At 37.7% G+C, this 25,854-nt stretch overlaps 1 protein-coding gene across 2 annotated transcripts in view; it reads right to left on the bottom strand.

Annotated features, from left to right (window-relative positions):
- Positions 1–25,854, bottom strand: part of ARMC1 (armadillo repeat containing 1) — a 58,737-nt gene that overhangs the window by 12,447 nt on the left and 20,436 nt on the right. For both annotated transcript variants that reach the window (XM_049854118.1, XM_049854117.1), the window contains exon 4: positions 9,368–9,557. In XM_049854118.1, coding sequence (XP_049710075.1) covers positions 9,368–9,557 — 190 coding nt within the window. The remainder of the gene's footprint in view (positions 1–9,367; positions 9,558–25,854) is intronic.

Genomic DNA, 25,854 nt, shown 5'->3' with positions numbered 1-25,854 from the left:
CTGCACTCCTTCCCCAAGTCTGTGGACCACACTCTAAGAAGCACTGCCTTCAAACTACCCAGTTCATTCTTCTCTTCCATTGAATAAAATCAAGTTTTCAAATCTATCCCCTCATTCTTCAAAACAACACTCACATTATCTCCTATCTCCCTACTTAAACCAGGTGCTCATGTCTACATTTCAGCACTACTTAGGCCAAGTATCTGGAGTCCAATCTCTGGTAGCATACACCCAGAGGGGGCTCAGCTAGTCCAGAATTTTTGGACTCTGATCTGCAAAGACCTGCGTTCTGTGAAACCTCTCAGGGACTGGAATCAAACAGCCCAAGTTTATCTCTTCCGTATGTCCAATACCAGGGAAACTTACAAGTAAAGGTTGTGCAGCATATACAACGTAACTGTTAGGGTACTACCGGTCTAATCTAATTCCTCATTTAAAATGTGAAGAAGGTGAAAAATAGAAAAGTTAGAGAACTTGCCTAGTTTACCACAGGTAGTTTGCCACGAAATACCAATCACATGTGGCTGTAAGAAACCAAATTCATGAGGCCAATTCATCTTTATTTACTTCAACACGAATTTATACATCTTCTCCAGGCAAAGCCTGGGGGGGGAATTCAATTCCATAATTTGATCTCAAGGCAGTCTATTTCTGGGTAAACAGAAGATCTTCAGCAGAGCAAACAGGATCAAGAATTATTCACAAAGGACAGAGACACCCCGCTCTGCTAGCAACCCTTCCGCTCGAAGGCACTCAGCAATCTCTGGCAAGCACCACTGCAGGCTGCGATATTGTTGTGTACCATCGAGTCAGCTAAGATGTTGTTATTGTTGTTGCGTGTCATCGAATCAACTCCGACTCATGGCAACACTACAGGGCACAGCAAACCTGCCCCATAGGGTTTCCTAGGCTGTAATCTTTACAGGAGCAAATCGCCAGGTCTTTTCCCCAACAGAGCTGCTGGTGGGTTCAAACCGCTGACCTTTCAGTTAGCAGACGAGCACTTAACCACTGCACCACCAAGGCTCAGGGTCAAAATTAGATTCAGAGAATCACTGGTAGATGAAATTAGGAGCTGGATAAGGAGGCAGCTGAGCTAAAGCAAACTGCCTGGCAATGGCAAGGAGAAAATTGTGGGTGTATCTGCGTGTACCTATGTGTTAGAGAGTATAAACTGAAAGAACATAGATAGTAGACTCCCTCCCACTTCTAATTCTGGGATTAGTTACTCCATGGTAGCAAATCTGAGACTAAACTCCATAGTAGCATAATCTGTAGTTAGGGAAATAAAGCAAAGGGAAAAATGTCTGTGGGGACCAAAGTTTAGGGATAACTTTCTAAAAGCCCTGATATATACACTAAAATAAGTACATTTCTTTCATTACTAGTGAGAATAAACATGTATCCACATGTGGGCTGTCCAAAGTAGCCATTAAGAGTGGGGCTAGACAAATTCTCGTTAAGACCAGACTTAATGGTCTGACTGAGACGGGAAGGACCCCGGTGGTCATGGCCCCCAGACCTTCTGTTGGCCCAGGACAGGAACCATTCTCGAAGACAACTCTTCAGACATGGATTGGGCTGGACAATGGGTTGGAGAGGGATGCTGGTGAGGAGTGAGCTTCTTGGATCAGGTGGACACTTGAGACTATGTTGGCATCTCCTGCCTGGAGGGGAGGAGAGGGTGGAGGGAGTTAGACGCTGGCGAAAAGGACACGAAAAAAGAGAGTGGAGGGAGAGAGTGGGCTGCCTCATTAGGGGGAACGTAATTGGGAGTGTGTAGCAAGGTGTATATGGGTTCTTGTGTGAGAGACTGACTTGATTTGTAAACTTTCACTTAAAGCACAATAAAAATTATTAAAAAAAAAAAAGAGTGGGGCTAGACTCACACTACCTGGACAGATCTCCTACCCAGAAATGGGCTTTTAACTCAACTTATACCCAGTCTTCTTAATTCAATGAAGATCTTCAATTTTCTTCTTATAAATCCTATACTTTCTTATTAGGAATACCCTTAATTTCTATCTTTTTAGGTTTTATTTTGTTTTGGGGAGTGTCAGAACTCATCTATATCCCTGAGGGATAAGAATCAGGATCAGCACAAAGCTGGTCCCTGTGAAGTGGAGTTCAGACATACATTCACTCTCCAACTTTTTCACCATTTGACACCAGTCATTCCCCTAACAGCACGCTCTACTTCTCTGCTGGGTTTGCTAATTCATTGCAATGGCCACATAGAACTCACAGACCATACTCAAGATTACATGGTTTGTTAGGGAAGTAAAGGGCTATAATTCAGGATAAGGATCAACTCAGAAGTGGATCCAACTCAGAATACAGTTCGTCAAACAGGATAGTTTCCAACTACGACAACTCTCAGCCTTTTCTAGGCCATGCCTGCCGGTAGCTCTTCTCTTGGCCATGCTAGCTGGTGGCCCTTCTCTCAGTGATTGGACCTCGTCTCTGCAGCTGGGCCCCAGAGGGCCTTGTCTCTGCTACTGGGCCTTCCTGGGCCTCTGCCCTGCTCAGACAAGTGTTACAGCTCTTTTGGCTCTGTCGACGAGTGTCTGGAGGTATCCCGCTCTGCTAGCCAGCCTCCTGCCAGACGGCACTCAGCTCCTCTAGCAAGTACCACTGTAGCTGTCTGCCAGTCCTGTGATTCTCACTGCTTGTGCTGATGCTGCCATCTCATGCCATCTTCAGTGTTACAGCTCTTTAAAAAGTTTCCCTCTCTCTCTCACTGCCTCTCTATCTCTGTTGAGTTGGCTGCTTGCTTATATACACAAGCTCCTTATCAATTTCAAGGCATGGCCCTTCTAGCCAAGCCACAAATCAACCAATCCCTACAAGGTCATTTAATCCTACTGGGTGGTTTTATGCACCGTATTTGCATAGTAAACTGACCAATCCCTGCAAAACATGTAAAACAGACCAATCACAGGGGCAGGCTGTGGTCCAACCAATAATTTTTCGCAGAATTACAAACCTGAGGCCAAAAAGGCCATATATGAGAGAAACCCATTACACTGCAAGGAATAAAAATATTTTCCCCTTTTAGAAAGCGACTGATTTTCACATATTTAAAAATGTCACTAGATTTTTAAAAATCACACTGATTTTTACAAATTTCAGATGATTCTCCTAGATTTTCTATATTTACAATCATACTAACAGCAAATTACCATTTTTTTGACTTGCTGATGTTATACTAAAGTACTTTATTACATTAAATCATACTTAAATTCTCAAGATAAAATGACATACTTGTAGGAAATTTTAACAGTCATAATATATAAATTATATATATTTGGGGACTCCAGAGGATGCTGAAAGCTCTTTGTCCTGTGGGGACACCTCCCTGTCCCCATCCCCATTTAGGGGCCCCCCCAAAAGCCCTTGGGCTGACACACAACTCTTCCCTCCCCTTTTTATATTTTATTGCCCTATAAAGATCAAGGCAAGGGGGATATAAGGCTGCCAGAACAGAGCCAGGGAGGGGGGTGGGTGGGAGGGAGAGGCACTATAGACATAGGCAGACACAATGAACCACCAACTAGTTGGGATCCTGCTGGGCACCTTGCTGGGGGCTGCCTTGGGTAAGAAGGAGGCCAGGTACGTCTCAGCCAGTCTGCCCTCCCCTCTGCCAGCCAGCTCCCCTGGAGGGCCCTGGTATCCCCATCCAGCGCCTCCTCTCTCCTGCCAGGAAATCGCATGCGGTGTTTTGGCTGCGGAGGAAGCCTGGGAAGTTCCTGCAAAGAGACTGTGACCACCCGTGGCGATGGTGAACGCTGTGGCTTCCTGGAGCCCAGACCCCACTCAGGCTCAGGACAGGTGAAACTTTCTGGGAACCGTCAGTCCTCAGTTTCTCCCTCTTCCCCAGTCCTTTCCTGCCTCCAGCCTCCATTTCCTTCCAATCCTTCTGGCTTCCAAGCCTGGCTCTGGACAGATGGTGAAGCTGTCAGCGTAGAGCAGTCTGTAGCCCCTTCTGGCTCCTGGCACTGAGCCCCTCAGAGGCCCGGCGTCCCTGTGCTTCACCTCCCTCCTCTTTCCTTTCCAGAAGGAACCTCATAGACCCATTCACACAAGTACAAATGACCAAAAAAGTTCTATCGCTTGAAGGCAGGGACCAAAATACTAAACCAAACTTCAACTTTCAGGCATCAGCTAATTATAACACTGCAGTTAAAAACTCAATTCTGGAGTCAGACTATCTAGGTTCAGATATGGACTCAACCATTTCCTCTACCCATGTAACTTTAGATAAAGCCACTCAACCATTCTAACACTCAATTTCCCCTTCTATAAAAAGAAGAAGATAATGACGTACCTCTCTCTTTATTGATTGTCAAAATCAAATGAGATATTGATGGAACATACTTGAATCTCTACTGCCAGGCTACGTTACCAAAAAAATGTTAACTTCATCAGTAACACACTGTGAGAGCCAACTTTTGGACTTTGACCATTGAATTCTGGTAGTATACTTTGTGTAGGCTTTGGTGAATTTTATTACTTGGGCTATGCCAGCTTTAAAAAAGAAACTCTACTGTCCTTATTCATTAACATTAAACAGATGGCATCGGTGATGTTTTATATATCTTAATATCTTCCATTCAATCAACTCACATTTACCAGAACATGGTTATTAGAAACTTCACAACTTTGTCTCTCCCAGGTTCAGTAAGATAGCTGTTAACTTATTTGGCTTTGTCATGGTAATATGCATATGAAACGCTTCCCCCCTCATCTTCATCTAATAAATTCTAAATTCTGAGGCCTACATGTCTCCCACCACACCTACAAAAAGCTGTGGATAATCTAATGTAACCTAGTTAAAGAAATAAGTGGTAATCCACCAATTGCCAACCCTAAATATGTAAAGTTATGTAACTAATTACTGCTCAAGATAACTTCAGGGGGACTTCTAATTCCAGTCAAAATAAAAAAAACAGACTAGATTTACCCTCCTGCCTTAAACAACCAAAAATCTAGACAAAACATATAAAAACAATGATTGCAAGTTATTGGAAAACAGACAGCCCAAGAGAGTGGTTCCTGACAGAAGGGAAACAAATGAGGAGAGCACTACATGTACAGCAACTTATTGCCCAGGCAGTTTCCAGGCTGCAGTGCAGAAAGGGAGAGGCCACGCGGACGTCAGCAGTCTCCCTGAGTTGAGGACATGGAGTTGAGAATTCAGGGAGGCCCTGAGAATTCAGATAGATATCACAGGCAGAACACTGGCGAGAGAAGAGTTAAATGACAAGGAAAGGACCACACTGAGAGCGTGCACACTCTAGGAATCTGTAGGGATTCCCCTCAAGTCTTCAGCTGAGTACTGATCAGTAGATGCATGTGAGGAAACTACATGGAACCACTGGAAAGGAATAAAGGGAACAATTCTGTGGGCTCACAAAGAGCTCGGAAAATTTCCCATAAGCTAGGGTGGAAAATTATCCATACACACAGGGCCTAGGTAGAGTTCCCAGAAGGGTGCTGTCTCAGTAATGTAGCAAAAGTATCCCTAGGCTAAAGGCTGCTCTGTTTCTGCCTAACAAACCTTAAAAGCAAATCTAGAAAGAATTAAACTGTTTATAAGTAACTTCCATACAGAGCAAAGCGCAAGATTATTTAAAGGCACTGCATACAAAAATATGCTGTCCCAAACAAGGTAAAATGCACGCCTGGCATCCAAGCAAAAATTACCAGGTATGCAAAGAAGAAGGAAAATAAGAACTATAATTTAAAAATCAACCAACAGAACCATACCTATAAATAACACAGACAACTGGAAAGGACACTGAACCGTTATACTAACAATGTTCTGTATGTTCAAGCAGACAGAGAAAAGCAAAAGCAAGTTATGGAGATATAAAAAGACCTAAATCTAACCCGTAGAGATGCAATAAAACAATGTCTGTGTAGAAAAATACACTGGATGAGATTAACAACAAATTAAAGACTTGCAGAAGAAAAATTTACCAAATATAGCAACGGAAACTAAACAAAATGCCACAGAGGAATACTGAAAATGAAAGGAACCGAGCCTCAGTGAGCCGTGAGGCAACTTCTGGTGATCAGATATACGTGTAGGTGGAATCCCTACAGAACTGGAGGGCAGGGCCAAAAACTCTGAAAGGGAATGGATGAGAACTGTCCACATTTGTTGCAAACTATATTTTTTTTTATAAACCCAGAGGAAACTCTGGTGGCAGAGTGGTTAAGAGCTACAGCTGCTAACCAAAAGGCTGGCAGTTTGAATTCACCAGGCACTCCTTGGAAACTCTATGGGCCAGTTCTATTCTGTCCTATAGGGTTGGATGAGTCGGAATCGACTCAATGGTAATGGGTATAAACCACTGACATCCAAGAAACTGAATGAATCTGAAGCAAAATAAACATGAAGCAAATTACACCAATGCACATGATAAACAAATTACTCAAAATCAGTGATAAGGAGAAAATCTTAAAAAAAAAAAAGCCAGAGGAGGAAATATATGACACATTACATACAGGGGAACAAAAATAAGAACAATGGCAGAATTCTTGTTAGAAACAATGTAAGCCAGAGATAATGGAGCAACATCTTAAAGTACAGAAAGAAAAAAAAATCTGTCATCCAGAATTCTATACCCAGTGAAAGTATATTTCATAAACAAAGGTGAAATAAAGACTTTTCTAGACATACAAAAATTGGAAGAGTTGGAGACTTCAATGCCTGACTTTCAAAAATGGATAGAACAACTAAATAGAAGATCAGCAAAAAGAAAAAAAAGACCTGAACAACATAAACCAGCTAAACCTAACAGGCGTATATAGAACATTCCACTGAACATCAGAATATACATTTTTCTCAAGTGCACAAAGAGCATTCTTTAGCATGTTCATGTCAGTCCATGAAACAAGCTGAACAACTTAAAATAATAAGGACTATAAGAAAATACAATCAATATATTAGATAACCTCAAAAAAATATATATATATGTGTGTGAGTATATACACACACACACACATATATACATATGCATTTATGTATGTATACACACAATGGAATATTATTCGGCCATGAAGAGAAATGAAGTTTTGATACATACTGATATGGATGAACCTTGACAACATCATGCTAAGTGAAATAAGTCAGACTCAAAAGGATAAATACTGTCTGATTCCATTTATATGAAATATCTAGAATAGGAAATGCATACAGAAAGTTTATCAGTAGTTACCTGGGGATGGAAGGAGGAACGAATAGGAGTTATTTTTGAAGGGGTACTGAGTTTCTGTCTGTTCTGTAAAACTTTTGGAAATGGACAGTGGTGACAGGATAGCACAACAAGGTGAAAGTAATCAATGTCACTGAACTGTACACTTAAAATGGCAAGCTTTTGTCATATACATTTCTTACCACAATAACATTTAAAAAAAGACAGATTGTTTAAAGCAAAAGTAATAAAATATATTGTGGGATTTATAACATATATAGAAGTAAAATGTGTGACAGCATATTGCATAAAGGCAGAGACAGGAAAAATGGAAGTATGTTATGAGGTTCTTATACTATACATGAAATAATATTAATTGACAGTAGACTCTGATTAAAGATATATACAATTAACTACACCAACCACTGAAGAAAAAGCAAAAAAAAAAAAAAAAAAGAATTTCACCTAATAAGCCAACAAAGGAAATAAAATAGAATCATAAAACACACACACACACAATTAGTCCAAAAGAAGGAAGAAAAAAAGTAAAAGGGAACAAAGAACAGATGGGACAAATAGAAAGCAATTAGCAAGGTAGTTATTTTAAACCCAACCACCTCAATAACAAAGTAGAATAAGTTGAGAAATGTTTCCTTCTCTACAGTGTTCTAAAGGATTTTGTATACAATTGGTATTATTTCTTTCTTAAATGTTTAACAGAATTCACTGGTAAAGCCACCTGAGCCTGGAGTTTTCTTTATGGAAAGGTTTTTTAACAACAAATTCCTTTAGTAGGAATTTAACTATAAAATCTTTTAACTACAAAGTCCTTTAATAGATAATAGAGTTATTCAGGATATCTATTTATTCTTAAGTCAGCTTTGGTAAATTTTGTCTTTCAAGAAATTTGCCCTTTTCATCTATGCTATCAAGTTCAATGGCATAAAGCTATGTAAAATATTTACTTATTATTCTTTCAATGTCTGTAGGCTCTACAGAGATGTCCCCTCTCTTCATTTTCACACTGTTAATTTGACTTATCTCTTTTAGTCTTGATCAGTTTGGCCAGAGGTTTATCAATTTAATGACCATGTTGAAGAACCAAACTTCGATTTCATCAATTTTTCTCTATCATTTTCCTATTTTCTATTTCACTGATATCTGTTCTTTTTGCTTCCTCTCTTTAGGTTTTATTTGGTCTTCTTTTTCTAGTTTTTAAGGTAAAAGCTTAAGTCATTGATCTAAAATCTTTCCCTCCTTCTACATGGGCATTTGACGTTGAATTTCTGATCTAAACGCTGCTTTAGCTGCTTCCAACAATTTTTGATATGTTATGTTTTCATTTTTATTGAGTTCAAAACGCTTTCTAATTTCTCTTTTGATTTCTTCATTTACCCACGGATTATTTCAGAAATGTGTTACAGAGTTTTCAAATATTTGGTGCATTTTCCACGTATCTTTCTGTTACTGATTTGTCATTAGCTTTTATTATGGTTACAGAACATACTTTTTATGATATTAATCCTTTTATGGCCTAGAATTTGGTAAATGTTCCATGCACATGTAAAAAGTATGAATATTATTCTGTTGTTGGGCAGGTATGCTATAAATGTCAATTAAGTTCAGTTGGTTGACAATGTTATTCAAGTCTTTTATATCCTTGGTGATTTTGTGCATACTCCTTCCATTAATTGAGAGAACAGTGTTGAAATCTCCAGCTCTACTTGTGGATTTGTCTGTATTTCTTTGCATTTCTGTCAATTTTTGCTTCATATATTTTGAGGCTCTGTTATTAGAGAGATAAATACTTAAGACTGTTACACTCTCTGATTAACAGACCCCTTTAATAAATCCTGGTGGCCTAGTGGTTAAGAACTACAGCTGATAACCAAAGAGTTGACTGTTTGAATCCACCAGGTGCTCCCTGGAAACTGTATGGGACAATTCTACCCTGTGCTATAGGGTTGCTATGAGTTGGAGGCAACTCGACAGCAGTGGGGTTTTTTTTCCCTTGGTTTTAATACAAATGACCTTCTTTATCAGTATAAAATACTGATGTTGAGATTTAATTCTGAAGACTGTTAGCAGATGACATTGAAGAAACTATCCAGCTAATACGATTTCTCTTCCCCATCTTATAAGCCATATATTTAAAAAACACTTACTGTATCATCAAGACCATCTATATGCAAAACCACTGTTTTGGCACGTTTGTTTGAAGTTCCTAGAAAAAACTGAGCTTTCCTTCGACGTGAATTCATTTCATTGAAACTATCACCATCTGCCATATTACAGGATTGAAGAATGTCATAGATTTCCGAGGCCAGCAGTTTTGTTTCTCCTGGAGTCGTAGTCCTTGAAAAAGAAACAGGTATAAATTAATAAATTAATCATATTTCTTCTATTGATACTTTAATTTTATTTCTTAACTTTAAAGAGACTTGTTTTCCTTATTCTGATATTCTGTTTAACGTAAAAGCAATACTAGTGAATCCTAGAAAAATCAATAGTGTAGAAAAAGCATTAGTCTATAACAAATCCTAATTCCAGGTTAAACTTATACTTCATTGATATTCAAAACACATCTGTATAGAGGAATAAAAGCACATTTAATTGAAATCATTAATTAAATAGGAAATCAGGATATAACATACCCCTGGATGAACTAACATTCAGCCTTAAATCTGAAGTATCCTGTACTTTAAGAAAATACGATATATGAAAATCCAAAGGAGAAACAAATGAGGGTAAGACCATTCATATTATTAGAATTTATTTAGAGAGATTTTGCAGTAAATTTAAACAAATTAATTTTTAATTTATATTTTTATATATCTTTCATAAAGCATGCACGTATCATAAAACCACAACTCAAACAAAAATTTTTATTCTTAAACTTTTAATTCCTACTACAGCTTCTCACATCAACACGCTGTCCAACAGAATTTCTACAATGATGGAAATATTCTATATCTGTGTTGTCCAATATAGTAGCCACTCACCACATGTGGTTATTGAGCACTTAAAATATGGCTAGGGCAACTAAAGAAATAAATTTTATTTAGTCTTAGTTAAAATCTAAATAGCCACATGTGGTGAGTGGCTACCATATTGGTCAGCACAGATCTAGTGGTTCTTATTAGTTAAACTGTACACATAACTGTAAGATAATAACTCTCATTTTACTTATAAATGGGCTGAATAAACTCCAAATTCTAACATACATTCGAGGCCTTTAAAATTTGCCCCCATTCAGCTTTACCAACACCAGCTCATTTTGTCTTTTTACAATTCTTCAGGTTAATCTAGTATGATACTCGGCCATTTCATAAAAAGCCCACACATTTTTACATATTCTTTGCTGTTCCTTTGCCCTAGGATGCCTTTCAAACTTCAAGCTTTGTTCATGCCTTTTCCTGACCCAGAAGTGCTTCACCTAAGCCCTATGCTTTCAAAATCTTATTCCTCTCTTAAAGGCTCCGCTCAACAACCACCTTCTTTGTGAAGCCCACTCCCAACAACCCACTCCTCCCTCTGCACTCAAAGTACTATGCTTGTATTTATACTACTGATAGTACTTATACTACACTACTGATAGTACTTATACTACTGCTTTTAATTTTCTATTCCCTCCAGAAGTGTATAAACTCAAGAGTAGGGATGTACTCTCCCTCTACCTTCCACAAAACTTGACAAAATGCTCTGCAGAATTTTTTTTTTTTTTTAACTGAATGAGTAGGAACACTTCAATTTCTGATATGCAGACTATATATATGTTCTAGCTATAAACAGTTTCAATTCCAGGTGCGCTAATCTGACAGTTTCCCAGCCCCAAGTGCTTTTCTGGGTGATTGCTGCTCACAGAGATAAATTACCTTGAATGATTCTGACTCTGTATTTCAGGAAGTTATCCAAAAGACTGTTTTTGGAGATGTCTCAGCACTTTTTCTTTTGATAGCTATTTTACAGTTTATAGAAAAGGTCACTGCAGTTTGGAGATATTTTAAACACTAGCCAACCACAAGGTTTAAAGAGTATAAGGATATGCTGGTTAGAGGCACCTGTGAATTTTGGAGGAAAAAACCAGTATGCTTTTGTTAGCACCTACCACCGTCAATATTGTTTTTAGGTATTTGAATCAAACAGAAAAAACATCATCACAACACATAACAGAAGATGTAACTAATGACCTTTTTATAATTTTTTTTAAAATACTCTATTTCAAAACTCCTCTGTGTACTTTCTGATGAACCAATACTGACAAAAAGCATTAAAATGCTCCAACATCAAATTACTATCTTCCTGTTCTGCAGAATAAGAACTATAACAGTAGTCCTTACCCTTTTAGGGCTACTGAACCCTCTGAGGACCTGAAACTTGAGACCTTTTCATAGGAAAAATGCAAGTAAAAAAAATTCTAAAATAAATTTTAGTAAGTTTATGCCCCTTCTCAAACCATCCATCTTCTATCAACTTCAAGCAACAGAGATGGTTTAAACTGTTTTAAAAATTGATTTGGCAAATCAGTGATCAAAAGTCTTTCAATAAAAAAAGTCCTCTACCAGATAGCTTCACTGGAGAATTCTACCAAAAATGTAGAGAACAATTGACACCAATACTGTTTAAACTCTTCCAAAAGACACAGAAAGGAGTACCCCCTAATTCATTCTATGAAGCAAACATAATCCTGATACCAAAACCAGACAAAGATACCACCAAGAAAACAACAGGCTAATGTATCTTATAGGTATAAATGCAAAAATTCTCAAGAAAATACTAGCAAACAGAATCCAATAGCATATTAAAAGAGTCATACACCATAACCAAGGAGGATTTATTCCAGGAAATCAGGGATGGTTGAACATTACAAAACCAATCAACGTAATACTCCACATCAATAGAACAAAGTAAAAGAACGACATGATCATCTCTATGGATGCAGAAAAAGCATTTGCTAAAACCTAACACCGTTTCTTGATGAAAACCCTAAAGAAGACTGAAATAGAGGGGAAATTCCTCAATATGATTCAGGGTATGTATGAAAAGCCAACAGACAACATTATACTTAACGGAAAAAGACTGAGAGCTTTCTCCCTAAAATCAAGAGCAAGACAAGGGTGCCCACTCTCACTACTTCTTTTTAACATTGTATTAGAAGTACTAACCAGAGCAATATGACCAAAAAAAAAAAAAGGGTATCCTGACTGGAAAAGAAGTAAGTAAAATGATCTCTATTCACGGCTCATACGATCCTATACGTAGAAAATCCCAAAAAGTCCACAGGAAAGTGTCTAAAGCTAATAGAGGAATTTAGCAAAGTTACAGTGTACAAGGTCAACAAACAAAAATCAGTTGGGTTTCTATATACCAACAATAAGAAATGTGAAAGGGAAGTTAGGGAAACAATTCTATTTACAATAGCAATTAAGAAAATAAATACTTAGGAATAAATTTAACCCGGGACGTGAAGGACTTAGACAATAAAAACTATAAAACGCTGCTCAAAGAGATTAAAGAAGACTTAAATAAATGGAAAGATGCTCCACGTTCATGGACTGGAAGACTTAATATTGTCAAGATGTCAGTACTACCCAAAGCAAAGTTAACATTATCCAAAGCGATCTACAAATCCAATGCAATCAAAATTCCAAAAGCCTTCTTTACAGAAACAGAAAAATCAATCCCCAACTTTATATGAAATGGCAAGAGGCCCTCGAATAGCTAAAACAATGTTGAAAGAGAAGAGCAAAGTAAAATTCAGACTTCCTGATTTTAAAATATACTATACAGCTACAGTAATCAAAACAGCCTGGTACCGCTATAACAACAGAAACTTAAACCAATGGAATAGAACTGAGGGTTCAGATTTTTGACAAAGGTGCCAAGTCCATATGATGAGGAAAGAAGAGTCTCTTCAATAAATGGTTCTGGGAAAATTGGATTTCCACATGCAGAAAAATGAAACAGGATTCATGGCTCATATCATATACAAAAACCAATTGAAAATGGATTAAGGACCTAAACATGAAAACTAAAACCATAAAATCCTTAGAAGAACAAGGAGGATCAAAGCTGTGGGGCCTAGCTTTCAACAATGGAAAAGCACAAACAGCAAAATACAAAATAAATAAATAGTACCTCATAAAAATTTAAAAAATTTGTTCATCAAAAAATTTTACCAAAAAAGTAAAACGACAAGCTACCAAATGAGGGAAAATCTTCAGAAACCACATACCAGACAAGAATATAACGAAAGTATATATATATAAAACTTACACAACTTGACAACAAAAAGACAACCCAATCACAAAAAGAGGTAAAGAGCTTAAACAGACAATTCACCTAAGAGGATATTCAAATGGCCACCAAACACATGAAAAGATGCTTGGTGTCATTAGCCATCAGGCAGATGCAAATCAAAACCACAATGAGATACCATTTCACTCACACTAGGATGGCTAGTAGAAGCCTGGCAGTGTAGTGGTTAAAGTGATTGCTTGCCACCTGAGAGGCCAGCAGTTCGAAACCACCAGTGGTTCTGTGGGAGAAAAATGTGGCAGTCTGCTTCCGTAGAGAATAACAGCCTTGCAAACCCTATGGGGTCACTACGAGTAGGAATCAACTTGACAGCAGTGGGTGTGGTTTGGAGCGCTGGTGGCGCGGTCATTAAGAGCTACGGCTACTAACCAAAAAGGTCGCCAGTTCAAACCCACCAGCCACTCCTTGGAAACACAGTTCTACTCTGTCCTTTAGGGTTGCTATGAGTTGGAATTGACTTGACAGTTTTGGGGTTTTTTTGGATGGCTAAGATTAAAAAAACAGAAAATAACAAATGTTGGCAAGGATGTGGGGCAATTGGAGCGCTTATCCATTGCCGGTGGGAATGCAAAATGGTACAGTCATTGTGGGAAACAGGGTGGCAGTTCCTCAAAAAACTAAAAATAGAACTACTATATGACCCAACAATTCCACTCCTAGGAATATACTCAAAAGACTTGAAAGCACAGACTCAAAAAGAGACAAGTACACCAACGTTCACTACAGCACTACTCATAATAGACAAAAGGTGGAAACAACCTAAATGTCCATCAACAGATGAACTGATCAATGTAGCATGGTACATACATACAATGGAATACTACTCAGCCAGAGGGAGAAAAGAAGTTTTGATACATGCTACAGTATGGCTGGAGCTTGAAGACATTATGCTGAGCAAAATACGCCAACCACAAAGGGACAAATATTGTACAACATCATTGATACAACAAAAAGACAAGAAAAGGCTAATGTACAGAGACCAAAGTTGGGAGGGAGGGAAAAGGGGGGCTGACGGTGATGGAAAAATAGCACCAATTAAGGGTAGGGTTGCACGTTTGATTATTGTAATTGTTGTCAGTAGGTTGTACATCTGTAAAAAGTTGAACTGGCAAAAACTGTGTGATAGATATATTTACAACAACAACAACAGAGTAGCTGCTGGGGCTGCTTATGTACAACCAAACACCTCATGGGATTTGGTGCCTTGGTTTGGAGGTTTAGGGCCAGAGTTTCATGGGACATCCCAGTTAATTGGCCTAGTAACGTTTAGTGCTTCTGTTCTACCTCCTAGTTCGCTGCATAGTGCATGGGGTTTTAAAAGCTTTCAAGTGGCCATCCAAGGCACCATAAATTTTTTCTATTCACATGAAGCAAGAGAGGAAGAAGGAGAGCCAGGACTAGGAGGATATATAGCACTTGTGGCTAATGGTTTCCCTGAACAACTGTCTCTCTTGCCACGAGACCAGAAGAACTGGATGGTGCCTGGGTACCATTACTGAACACTTTGATCAAAGACTCTAGAGAAGAATCCTGATGAAAAGGAGGAAAACGCAGGAAGAATTTGAAATTCTCATGGACTCTAGCTTTTCTGAAGCCATAGAAGCTAGATGAACCCCTGAAACTACAGCCTTGAAATAATCTTCAAACCTTAATCCAAAAATATCCCCTGAAGTCATCTTAAAACTGAACAATAGTTTAGCTTAACAAGTGAGAAAGTTCTGCCCTGAACATTATACTTTTTTAAGATCTATCTATATGGGATCAAATTGACAAAAGCAACTTGAGAGATTACATAGGAACCTTAGGGAGAAGTATGTAAATGAGGGAGAAACAACTCTTTAGAAAAGGAGGGTGAAAATGGCCCCACAACTCGAAAAATGTAATCAATGTTACTAAATTGTGCATGTAGAAATTGTTGAATTGGTGTATGTTTTGCTGTGTATATTCTCAACAACAAAATAAAATTTAGAAAAAAAAAAAACTGTTTTATAATTGGAGAGTGAAGAACTATGATGTAGACACCCTATACCCAATGTTGGAAAAGTCCAGTAAAATAGAAACTGCTAGTGTGAGTATAAATTGATACCTATTGAAAATGTTAACAGTAATAAAACACATAAAAACATCTACACTCTAATTCTTCCGTTGAAATTTGTTTTAAAAAAAATCTGTGAAATAAAAATAAACTAAAATATAAAAAGAGTCCTTATACGCTGTTATACAAAGGTGTTTTAAAACAGCGCTGCCCCGTGGAGTAACTGGGAAAGGGATAGTGATGATGGTTGGGCAGCACGATGAACGTAATCAATGTCACTGAATCGTACCTGTAAAAACTGCTGAATTGGCAAATGTTTCGTTTATATAAATATAAATGTAGGGTCGCTATGAGTCGGAATCGACTCGATGGCACTGGTTTATTTCACAGGGTTATATAGGTATATATATTTATCCATAATTCAGTAAACAGATATATATATACATATATATACATATATATATACACTTAACCATAATTTGAAAAAGCAAAAAACAGCACTGTCCAACAAAACTTTCCCAGCTAATGGAAATATAGTCACTAGCCACTACATGGCTACTGGGCACTCGGAATGTGGCTATTCTGACTGAGGAACTAAATTTTTAATTTAATTTAAATTGTCACACGTGCCTGGAGACTACCGTATTGGATAGAGCAATCTGAGAAAAAAGGAAGACTTCCTCGGCTGTCAGCTTCCTTGAACTACCCATCCTTTTACCAGTGAATTGTTACTTTATGCCTGCAGTTTAGCATTTCTCTAGCACCCTTTCTGAACTGAGGTTCTGCGAAAGAATTTAGCTCCACAAAAATCGAACTGTATGCCTATTTTTCTCAGTTCTTTTGAGGATGGCATAGAGTAGAAACATTCCAGATCCACAGGAGAGAAGATAATTCATTACGTATAATGAATGGCTTAATTATCAGAAAAAGGCCCATTTTAGCGGCTTCCATAGTAGCAGCAACAGAGTAAGGGGAGAAATAGTCATTTATTCATAAGGATAATCTGCAAAAGTACTACATGTGCACTTATTGCCTGTATAGCACAGAGGCTGCTCACACTTTCAGTTATAAAGCTGAAGATTTACAACAAAATTATATTGTATCTACAGTCACAAGTTTGTGTCTACTTAGATAAATCAATTACAATGAGATTAGCAAAACTGGCCATGTGAAATATTAATAACCCTTCCCCACCACCACCATCACTACCCTTCTTAACTTCCTCACTTCATGGTTCCGTGGCTCATCATTTATAGTAATACATTTCTTTCTGGAAGATTTTCAATTTCTTGCCATTTAAAATGGATTTTTTTTTCAATCTCACAATGAGTTTTTAAAAATTTATTTTGTACACCAGCAATCTATGTTTATAATAGGAAAAAAAAAGATACAAAATAATGCATTGCCCAACTATAAACCCACTGCCACCAAGTTTATTCCAACTCATGGTGACCCTATAAGAGAAATGAACTGCCCCATAGGCTTTCCAAGGCTGTAATCTTTTTTTTTTTTTTTTTAATTTTATTGTGCTTTAGGTGAAAGTTTACAGTGCATATTAGTCTCTCATTCAAAAATGTATACACAAATTGGTTTTAGACATTGGCTGCAATCCCGGCAATGTGTCAGCACTCTCTCCCTTTACACCCTGGGTTTCTCGTGTCCACTTATTCAGTTTTCCTGTCCCTTCTGAAATCCTGTCTTTGCTTTTGGGCAGGTATTGCCCATTTGGTTTCGTATACGTGATTCAATTAAGCAGTACGTTCCTCATGTATGTTATTATCTGTTTTATAGGCCTCTCTAATCTTTGGCTGAAAGGTAGACTTTGGTAGTACTTTCGGTTCTGAGTTTGCAGGGTGTACAGGCACCATAGCCTCAAGGGTTCCTCCAGTCTCTGTCAAAAGAGTAAGTCTGGTCTTTTTTTGAAAATTTGAATTTTGTTCTACGTTTTTCTTCTGTTCTGTCCAGGACCCTCTACTGTGATTCCTGTCAGAGCCTTCAGTGGTGGTAGCCAGGTACCATCTAATTCTTCTGGGCTCAGGCTGGTGGAGGCTGTGGCTCATGTGGTCCGTTAATCTTTTGGACTAATGTTTTCCTTGTGTCTTTGGTTTTCTTCATTCTCCTTTGCCCTGGACGGGATGGGACTAATAAATGTATCTTAGATGATCACTCACAAACTTTTAAGGTCCCAGATGCTACTCACCGAAGTAGGATGTACAACATTTTATGAACTATACTATGCCAAATGACCTAGATGTTACTCGAGGCTATAGTCCCCAGCGCTCAACCCCAATAACTCAGTCCCTCAAGATGTTTGGATGTGTCTGCAAAGCTTCTATGACTTTGCCTCAACCAAGCTGTGACGGTTTTCCCTATACTGTGTTATCTTTCCCTTCACCAAAGTTAACGGTTGTCTACTACCTAGTGATTTCCCTTCCCTAACCCTCTCCTCCCTCGAAATCATCAAAGATTATTTCTTTCCATGTGTAAGCCTTTTCATAAGTTTTCATAACAGTGGTCTCATACAGTATTTGTCCTTTTGTGATTGACTTATTTTTCTCAGCATAATGCCCTCCAGATTCATCCATGTTGTGAGAAGCTTTGCAGATTCATCATTGTTCTTTATTGTTGCATAGTACTCCATTGTGTGTATGTACCATAATTTGTTTATACATTCATGTGATGATGGGCACTTAGGCTGTTTCCATCTTTTTGCTATTGTAATGCTGCAGTGAACATGGGTATGCAAATATCTATTCATGAGATGGCTCTTATTTCTCTAGGATATACTCCTAAGAGTGGGGCTGTTGGATTGTATAGTATTTCTATTTTTAGCTTTAAGGAGGTACCATATCATTTTCCATAGTGGTCATGCCATTTTACATTCCCACCAGCAATAAATAAGAGTTCCAATCTCCCCATAACCTCACCAACATTTGTTATTTTCTGGATTTTTTTTTTTGATTAGTGCCAGTAATGTTAGGTTGAGATGGTATCTCATTGTAATCTCGATTTGCATTTCTCTAATGGCTACTGACGCAAGCATCTCCTCATGTGTCTGTTAGTCACTTGAACGTCTTCCTTTAGCTAAGTGCCTGTTCATGTCCTGTGCCCATTTCTTAATTGGATTATTTGTCTTTTTGTTGTTGAGGTGTTGAGGTATTTCATAGGTTTCAGAGGTTAGATCCTTGTTGGATATGTAAAATTGAAAGATTTTTAAAGGATGAAATAAATCAGTGTGACGGTCCCAATGTTGTTTTAAGTATTTTCTTCTTGTATATTTTATATGACTAATTTTACTGCCTCCTTTCTTATGAAATGGTTTAGGTAGCACCTCTATTTACAGATTTAGAGGAGGCATAATGAAACTTATATAAGCTTATAAACAAAAACAGAATGCTAAACTCAGTTATTTCTGTGTATTAAATGGAGAATTGTAAACATCTATGCATACCACTATTCAACAAAAGTTATAAATAATCATTTCCTGATTTAAAAAAAAAAAAAACACTTTTTAGACCAGAAAGAAAAAGCCAAGCCATCTACAGGTTTGGAAGCTGCCTTTTTTCTTTTCTTTTTAAATAAACCAAAAATTACTTTTCAAATACTATGATTCAAAACAAATTTAGATTTACAAAAAAAAAGTCTAGAGTTACAATGGTACATTTGGCGATAAACTGAAGAGCAAAAGTATAATTGAACAGACATTAATTGCCCTAATCTTCTTGGACAAGTGAAAATTAGAAAAGCTGATTCATGCTCTGAATTTAGTTTAACCTGTAAAATCTGACATCTAGAAAAAAGATTATCTTGAAAAGCTCTTCCATCTAAGTAAGTAAAATTTTGTTCTCAGTAATTTGCTATGCTAATAAGGTATACCGACTCTCAGTCACTTTTTCTAATTAGTGATTTTCAAAAGTTTCAAAATACTATTCATAAAATACGACTGAAAAGTGAACTCTGACCTTTATTATATATCAAAAATAATTGTCATTCTGAATAAAAGTGTATTTCTTTATCAGGCATAAACATGAATTCATTCTAATTTTAGATTCTGCTAATAATTGAGATCACCCATAAAGCCCAGTTCAGACTTCCATATACTACATAAAAGCTGTGAATATACTGTATTATGGTAAAAGACTTGCTGCCATCTCTTGAAAAACTTCCTAACTCTTCCTTTAGGAGCAAGTTTTGTAACTTTTTCTGTGTTGTTTGCTAAGAAGTGTTCCTGTAACATTTATGTAACACAGAAAATCACCCCTCACCTTTTAACTAGCAAAAACTTTCCTAATTAAAAAAGGGTCAAGGAGCTCTGGTGGCACAGTGGTTAAGCGCTTGGCTGCTAACCTCAAGGTCACCAGTTAGAATCCACCAGCTGCTCCCTGGGAGACAGGTGAGGCAGTTTGCTTCCATAAAGATTTACAGCCTTGGAAACCCTATGGAGCAGTTCCACTCTGACTTACAGGGTCACTAAGAGTAGGAATCAACTCAACAACAAAGGGTTTTTGGTAAGAAGGAATCAACCACTCTGTTTTGGTAATGATGAAGTCAGAGATAAGCAAACCAAGGCTTGTCCATTCCTTTAAGTACTGTCAAAGCGGTTTTCACCCTACAGCAGTAAAGTTGAATAGTTATGAAAGAGACTGTATGTCCGCAAAGCCTAAAATATTTGCTATCTGGACTTTTACAGAAAAAATCTGCTGACCCTTATTTTCAATGAGTACAAAAAAGAAATAGGAAAAAAAAAAAAACCTACAAAGGATGTGGGATATAACTGTAGCCATTAAAATGATGTTGTAGGAGAATGGTTTTAGGGAGGAGAAGAGTGCTCCTAATATATTGTTAAGTAAAAATATTACATTCCCACTTTGGTTTAATAAAAACAACATATAGAGACTTCTGGAGTAATTAAGTGAATGATATCCACTGTAAAATCAAATCTCCCAACACATGATCCAAAAACTATATGACCAACGAGAAGAATAAATAAAACTACACCTTCATCATAACTAGAATACAGAGAGAAAAATAAAAGTACAACTCCTAGCAGAGATATATATATATATTTTTTTTTGGGAGAGAGAATAGAATGGAATGCCTAAGATTAAATTTAAATCAGCCCAAGAATGAAAATGTCCACCCAATGTGTGCAAAACGCTGAAAAAGAGTACTGGTAGGTCAGAGCAGACTCCAGGGAAGGAAATTAAAACTGCACAGGGGACGCAAGGAAGTGGTCTTAGATGCAGCGCTTCTCTAAGCAATGGAGAGGTGCCCTATGGGAACTGTATGGTGAGGGGAAAGCAAGGTAAGTACTGAAGATATTGTAAAACAAAACAAAATTGAAAAATCAAATGGCATGACAACACATTCTTTTAATGAGGCTGGGGAAACAGGCACTCTTATACAATGCTGGTGGGAACCTCGTACAACCTTTCTTGAGGGAAATCTGGCAATATGTAACTAAACTACACATAAACTTACATTTCACCCACCAATCCCACTTCTAGGAACCTAACCTGAAGATATACCCACAACAACACAAAAAGACACAAACACGAGGTTTCCACTGCAGCACTTTTTATAAGTGCAAAATGCTGAGAACAACCTAAATGCCCATATATAGGAGAATGCCGAAAAAACCCTGGTATATTCATATAATGGAATACCATGCAACTCTAAAAAAGTATGAGGAAGAAAGCTATAAGCTGATATGATTTCCTGGTCATATTGTTAAATGAAAAAAGTAATGCATCAAAGGGAATCTTTAATATACTACCCTTCACGAAGAAGGAAGGGGCATAAGAAAATGCACGTGTGTTGGCTCCTCTATGCAAAAGAAACACATGAAGGATAAATCAGAAACTCAAGAGACTGGTTACTTACAAGAGGCAGGTGGAAAAGGGGTAGGAAGAAGAGGGGTATAGGCATGGGGTAGCAGGTATCAGGAAGCAGTGGCATTTCTCTAAGTACATCTTTTTGTATAAAAAAAGAAAAAAAAAAAACCCTCTTATAACCATAATAACATTTCACAGACCCTTTACATACCTCAAAAATAAACAAAACCAACCAGGGTATGGTAAGAACCAAAAATGGAATAAAAAACTAATAAATGAATCTAACTAAATTACAAATGAATAGCATAACACTAAAGGGCATGGAGTTGAAGGAGGAAGAACTAACCTAAGTAACTCTGGAAAATATTCTGACTGGTTACTTTAAGGCTACAGACAAAAAGACCTATACATGAATGCTGTAAACTAGTTAGTAAATGTGCTTCTCACAGCAGTATGGGTTAGCAATTCTGAAACTGTGTATACTTTGTTGTTGCTGGGTATCATGGAGTCAATTTTTGACTCATAGCTACCCCATGCGATAGAGGGGAACTGTCCCATAGATATTTCCTGGCTGTAATCTTTATAGAAACAAATCACCAGGTCTTTCTCCTGCAGAGTGGCTGAGTAGGTTTAAACCACCAACCTTTTAGTTAGCAGCCGAGTGCTTAACCATTTGCAACTTATGCCACCAGTGCACATATACAACACAGAAAAACACACACATATATTTTTTCTAGCTCTATCTGCTGAGAGGGCCTAGCAGCAATGATACCTCAGTATCAATGAGCGCCTAGCATCTAGATCTTGGTTTCTAAACACCATTTTCTAATTAAAGGAGCCAGGGCTCCTTGGAAAAGTAGGAGATTCCAGGGCTGGAGTAGGGAAAATACAAGATAAGCTTGGAACATCTCCTGGTACCAGAAAATAATGAAATGCTTAATAAAAAGATGGGACTTGTTGAAAGAACATGGGAGTCAATCGAAGGAATTCCTAAAGGCCAAAGCTGGAACAATCTGAGCAAAAAAATAAATAATGATAGTACTGGATCATAATCCATCAGTCTAGCCTGATATAAATAATTAAACAAATGGGAGAGAAGTGTAGAAGGAAAAAGAGAAATATAAAAATAACCAATAGGCCAATACCACAACGATTCTTGTATTCAAGATCCCCTGATAGTGAAAGCTTGAAAAGAAAACAGGATTTCCATAATCTCGAAGCATCTCCTTGAGCTGTATACCAACTACAAAGGGAAACACAGTAATTTTACAGTGGATACTCAGCAAAAACCATTAACCAAATGATCAATGCCAACATTACTAGTAATATGATATACTGGTAACAGAAGTCCTGTGAAATCATGTACTGTGAAGGACTCAGCATCATTTCTGTGGTGCTCTTGCCAAAATGCTTAACCTCAGTCCAATAATGAGATAATCAAACAAACATAAACTGAAGGTTTTGAACAAATAATTGATCAACACTCTTCCAAGTTATCAAAAAAAGACTCAGGAACTTTTACAGACTGCAGAAAACTATGGAGAAATAACAACCAAATGCAATGTGGGGTCCTGAATCGTAAGAGTGCAAAACTGGTAAAATTCAAATAAGGTCTTTAGTTAATAGTACTATAACAGTACTATATCATACTAGTGTTGATTTCCTTGTTTTAATAATTATACTATGGTAACGTAAGGAGTATGGGTGGCACAAGCAGTTTGTAATAGGCTGCTAAAGGTTGGTGGTTCAAACTCACCCAATGGCTCCATGGAAGAAAGACCTGGCAAACTGCCTCCATAAAGATTACAGCCAAGAATACTCTATGGAACAGTTCTACTCTGTAACACATAGGGGTCACCATGAGTCGGAATCGACTCGACAGTAACAGGTTTGGTCTTTTGGTTAAATGTAAAGGAAAGCCGGATGAGGGGTAAATAGAAACTCTCTATTCAACTTCTCTGTAAGTCTAAAATAGTCCCAAAATATTGGAAAAAAGAAAAAAAATAAAGGAACTGAGTTACCCTGAGTATGAACAGAAAATTATCATCATTGAATTCCTCCCCTCCACCATCCCATGCCAAAATCTATTCAGTAATGAGACCTTAAATCATTACACAGAGAGGAGATTAAGCTTCTGAACGAGGAATCTCATAACCCACCTCCAACTGCCAAGTCTACCCATGAAATGCAGAGCCGTGAACAGCCTTTGTCTATACAAAGCTACTACAAGAGAAAGGGTGGCATCAGACTGCTCAAAAACAACATAAAAAAGCAACATGGAGCAGCATTTTTTAAAAAATCTCAAGAAAATAAAATGTGAACCAAGGATCTAGCTCAGTGGTGCTTCATGTATCAAAGCTATATAGAGTTGTCAACATGAAAGAACTCAAGGAATACTGAACCCATGATCCCTTCTTGAGCAATCTACTACAAAAGGAGCTTTAATCAACCAAGAAATGAGTGGGGAAGGACTGCTGATGAGCATTTTATAATTTAATTGTAGATCTAAGGCTAAAACAAAGGTGGGGAAGAGAATGAAAGAATATATAAATGCTCTTACAAAATAGAAATAAAAAAAGAAAAGAGAACGAAGAGGTAAAGAAGCACAAAGAATAACCTCAATGACTGTTTAACAGGTAAGAAGAGGACATCAAAAGATACCATTAAAAACTAGTGAAAGGCAAGGTCATGAAAGCTCCATAAACACATCCAAACTCCCTGAGGGACTGAATTACTGGGCTGCGGGCTGTGGGACCATGGTCTTGGGCAACATCTAGCAATAATGGCATAACATAGTTTATAAAGACAATGTTCTACATTCTATTTTGGTGAGTAGCATCTGGGGTCTTAAAAGCTTGTGAGCAGCCATCTAAGACACTCCACTGGTCTCACCCCATCTGGAGCAAGGGAGAATGAAGAAAACCAAAGACACAAGGGAAAGATTAGTCCAAATGACCAATGGACCACAAGTACTACAGCCTCCACCACACTGGGTCCGGCACAACTAGACAGAACCCAGCTACTACCACCAACTGCTCTGACAGGGATCACATTAGAGGGTCCCAGACAGAGCTGGAGAAAAATGTAGAACAAAATTCTAACTCACACACACACAAAAAGGATTAAAAAAAAAACAAAAACAAAAACAGACTTACTGGTCTGACAGAGACTGGAAAAATCCCAAGAGTATGGGCCCTGGACACCCTTTTAGCGCAGAAATGAAGTCACTCCTAAGGTTTACCCTTTAGCCAGGCCCATAAAACAAAACGAGACTAAATGGGCACACCAGCCCAGGGGCAAAGACTAGAAAGCAGGAGTGGACAGGAAAGCTGGCAATAGGGAACCCAAGTTTGAGAGGGTTGACATGTCATAGGGTTGGCAACCAATGTCACAAAACAATATGTGCACTAACTGTTTAATGAGAAGCTAGTTGGTTCTGTAAATCTTCATCTAAAATACGATTAAAAAAAAAAAAACTAGCAAAGAAAATCAAAGACACAAGGAAAATATTAGTACAGAGGACTAACAGACCACATGAACCACAGCCTCCACCAGCCTGAGCCCAGAAAAACTAGATGGTACCCAGGTACCACCACCAACTGCTCTGACAGAAATCACAACAGAGGGTCCCGGACAGAGCAGGAGAAAAATGTTGAACAGTACTCAAACTCACAAAAAGAAGACCAGACTTACTGGTCTGACAGAAACTGGAGGAATCCCCAAGACTATGGTCCCTGGACACCCTGCTAACTCAGAAATGAAACTACTCCCAAAGTCCACCTTTCAGCCAAAAATTAGACAGGCCTATAAAACGAACTATCACAAAGGTGAAGAACGTGCTTCTTACTTCAATCAAGTATACAAGAACAAATGGGTGACCCCTGCGCAAAAGCAAAGATGAGAAGCAGGAAGGGAAAAGAAAACTGGACAAACGGACATGGGAAACCCACTGCAGGGACTGCAACCAAGGTCACAAAACAATTTGTGTATACATTTTTGAATGAGAAACTAATTTATGTTATAAACTTTTACCTAAAGCACAATCAAAAAAAAAAACTATAGTCAGAACTAAGAAAGAAAAAAAAAATCTAGCAAGCAAAATAGTGAAGAAAAAAAAAAAAAAAAAAACCAGGAAATGTAAAACATTTAAAACAGTCTAAGTACAAAAGTAACCAAAATAATTCAAACCTTCCTAAACATCAGAAGGAATCTTAAACATAAACGAAGAAAACTTCACGTAGAGAGAGACTCACAGCAAGTGTTAACATAATATGCATGGTAACTACAGCAAAAATATAAGAGTTAAGGTGAAACATTTCAGTCATGTCAATTAATACAAATGGACTGAACTCACCAATTTAAAAAAAGATTTTAAATTTGGCTCACAAAGCAAGACACAGCTAAAACAAAATGAATCAGAAATACAAAGAAGGACAAAGGTAGACAAGGCAAATGGAAACAATGA

This window comes from Elephas maximus, chromosome 15 (genome assembly GCF_024166365.1).
Source record: "Elephas maximus indicus isolate mEleMax1 chromosome 15, mEleMax1 primary haplotype, whole genome shotgun sequence".
In the NCBI taxonomy this organism is placed as follows: Eukaryota; Metazoa; Chordata; class Mammalia; order Proboscidea; family Elephantidae; genus Elephas; species Elephas maximus.
Note: the sequence above shows the minus strand (reverse complement) of the source record. Positions and strands in the feature narration are given on the sequence as shown.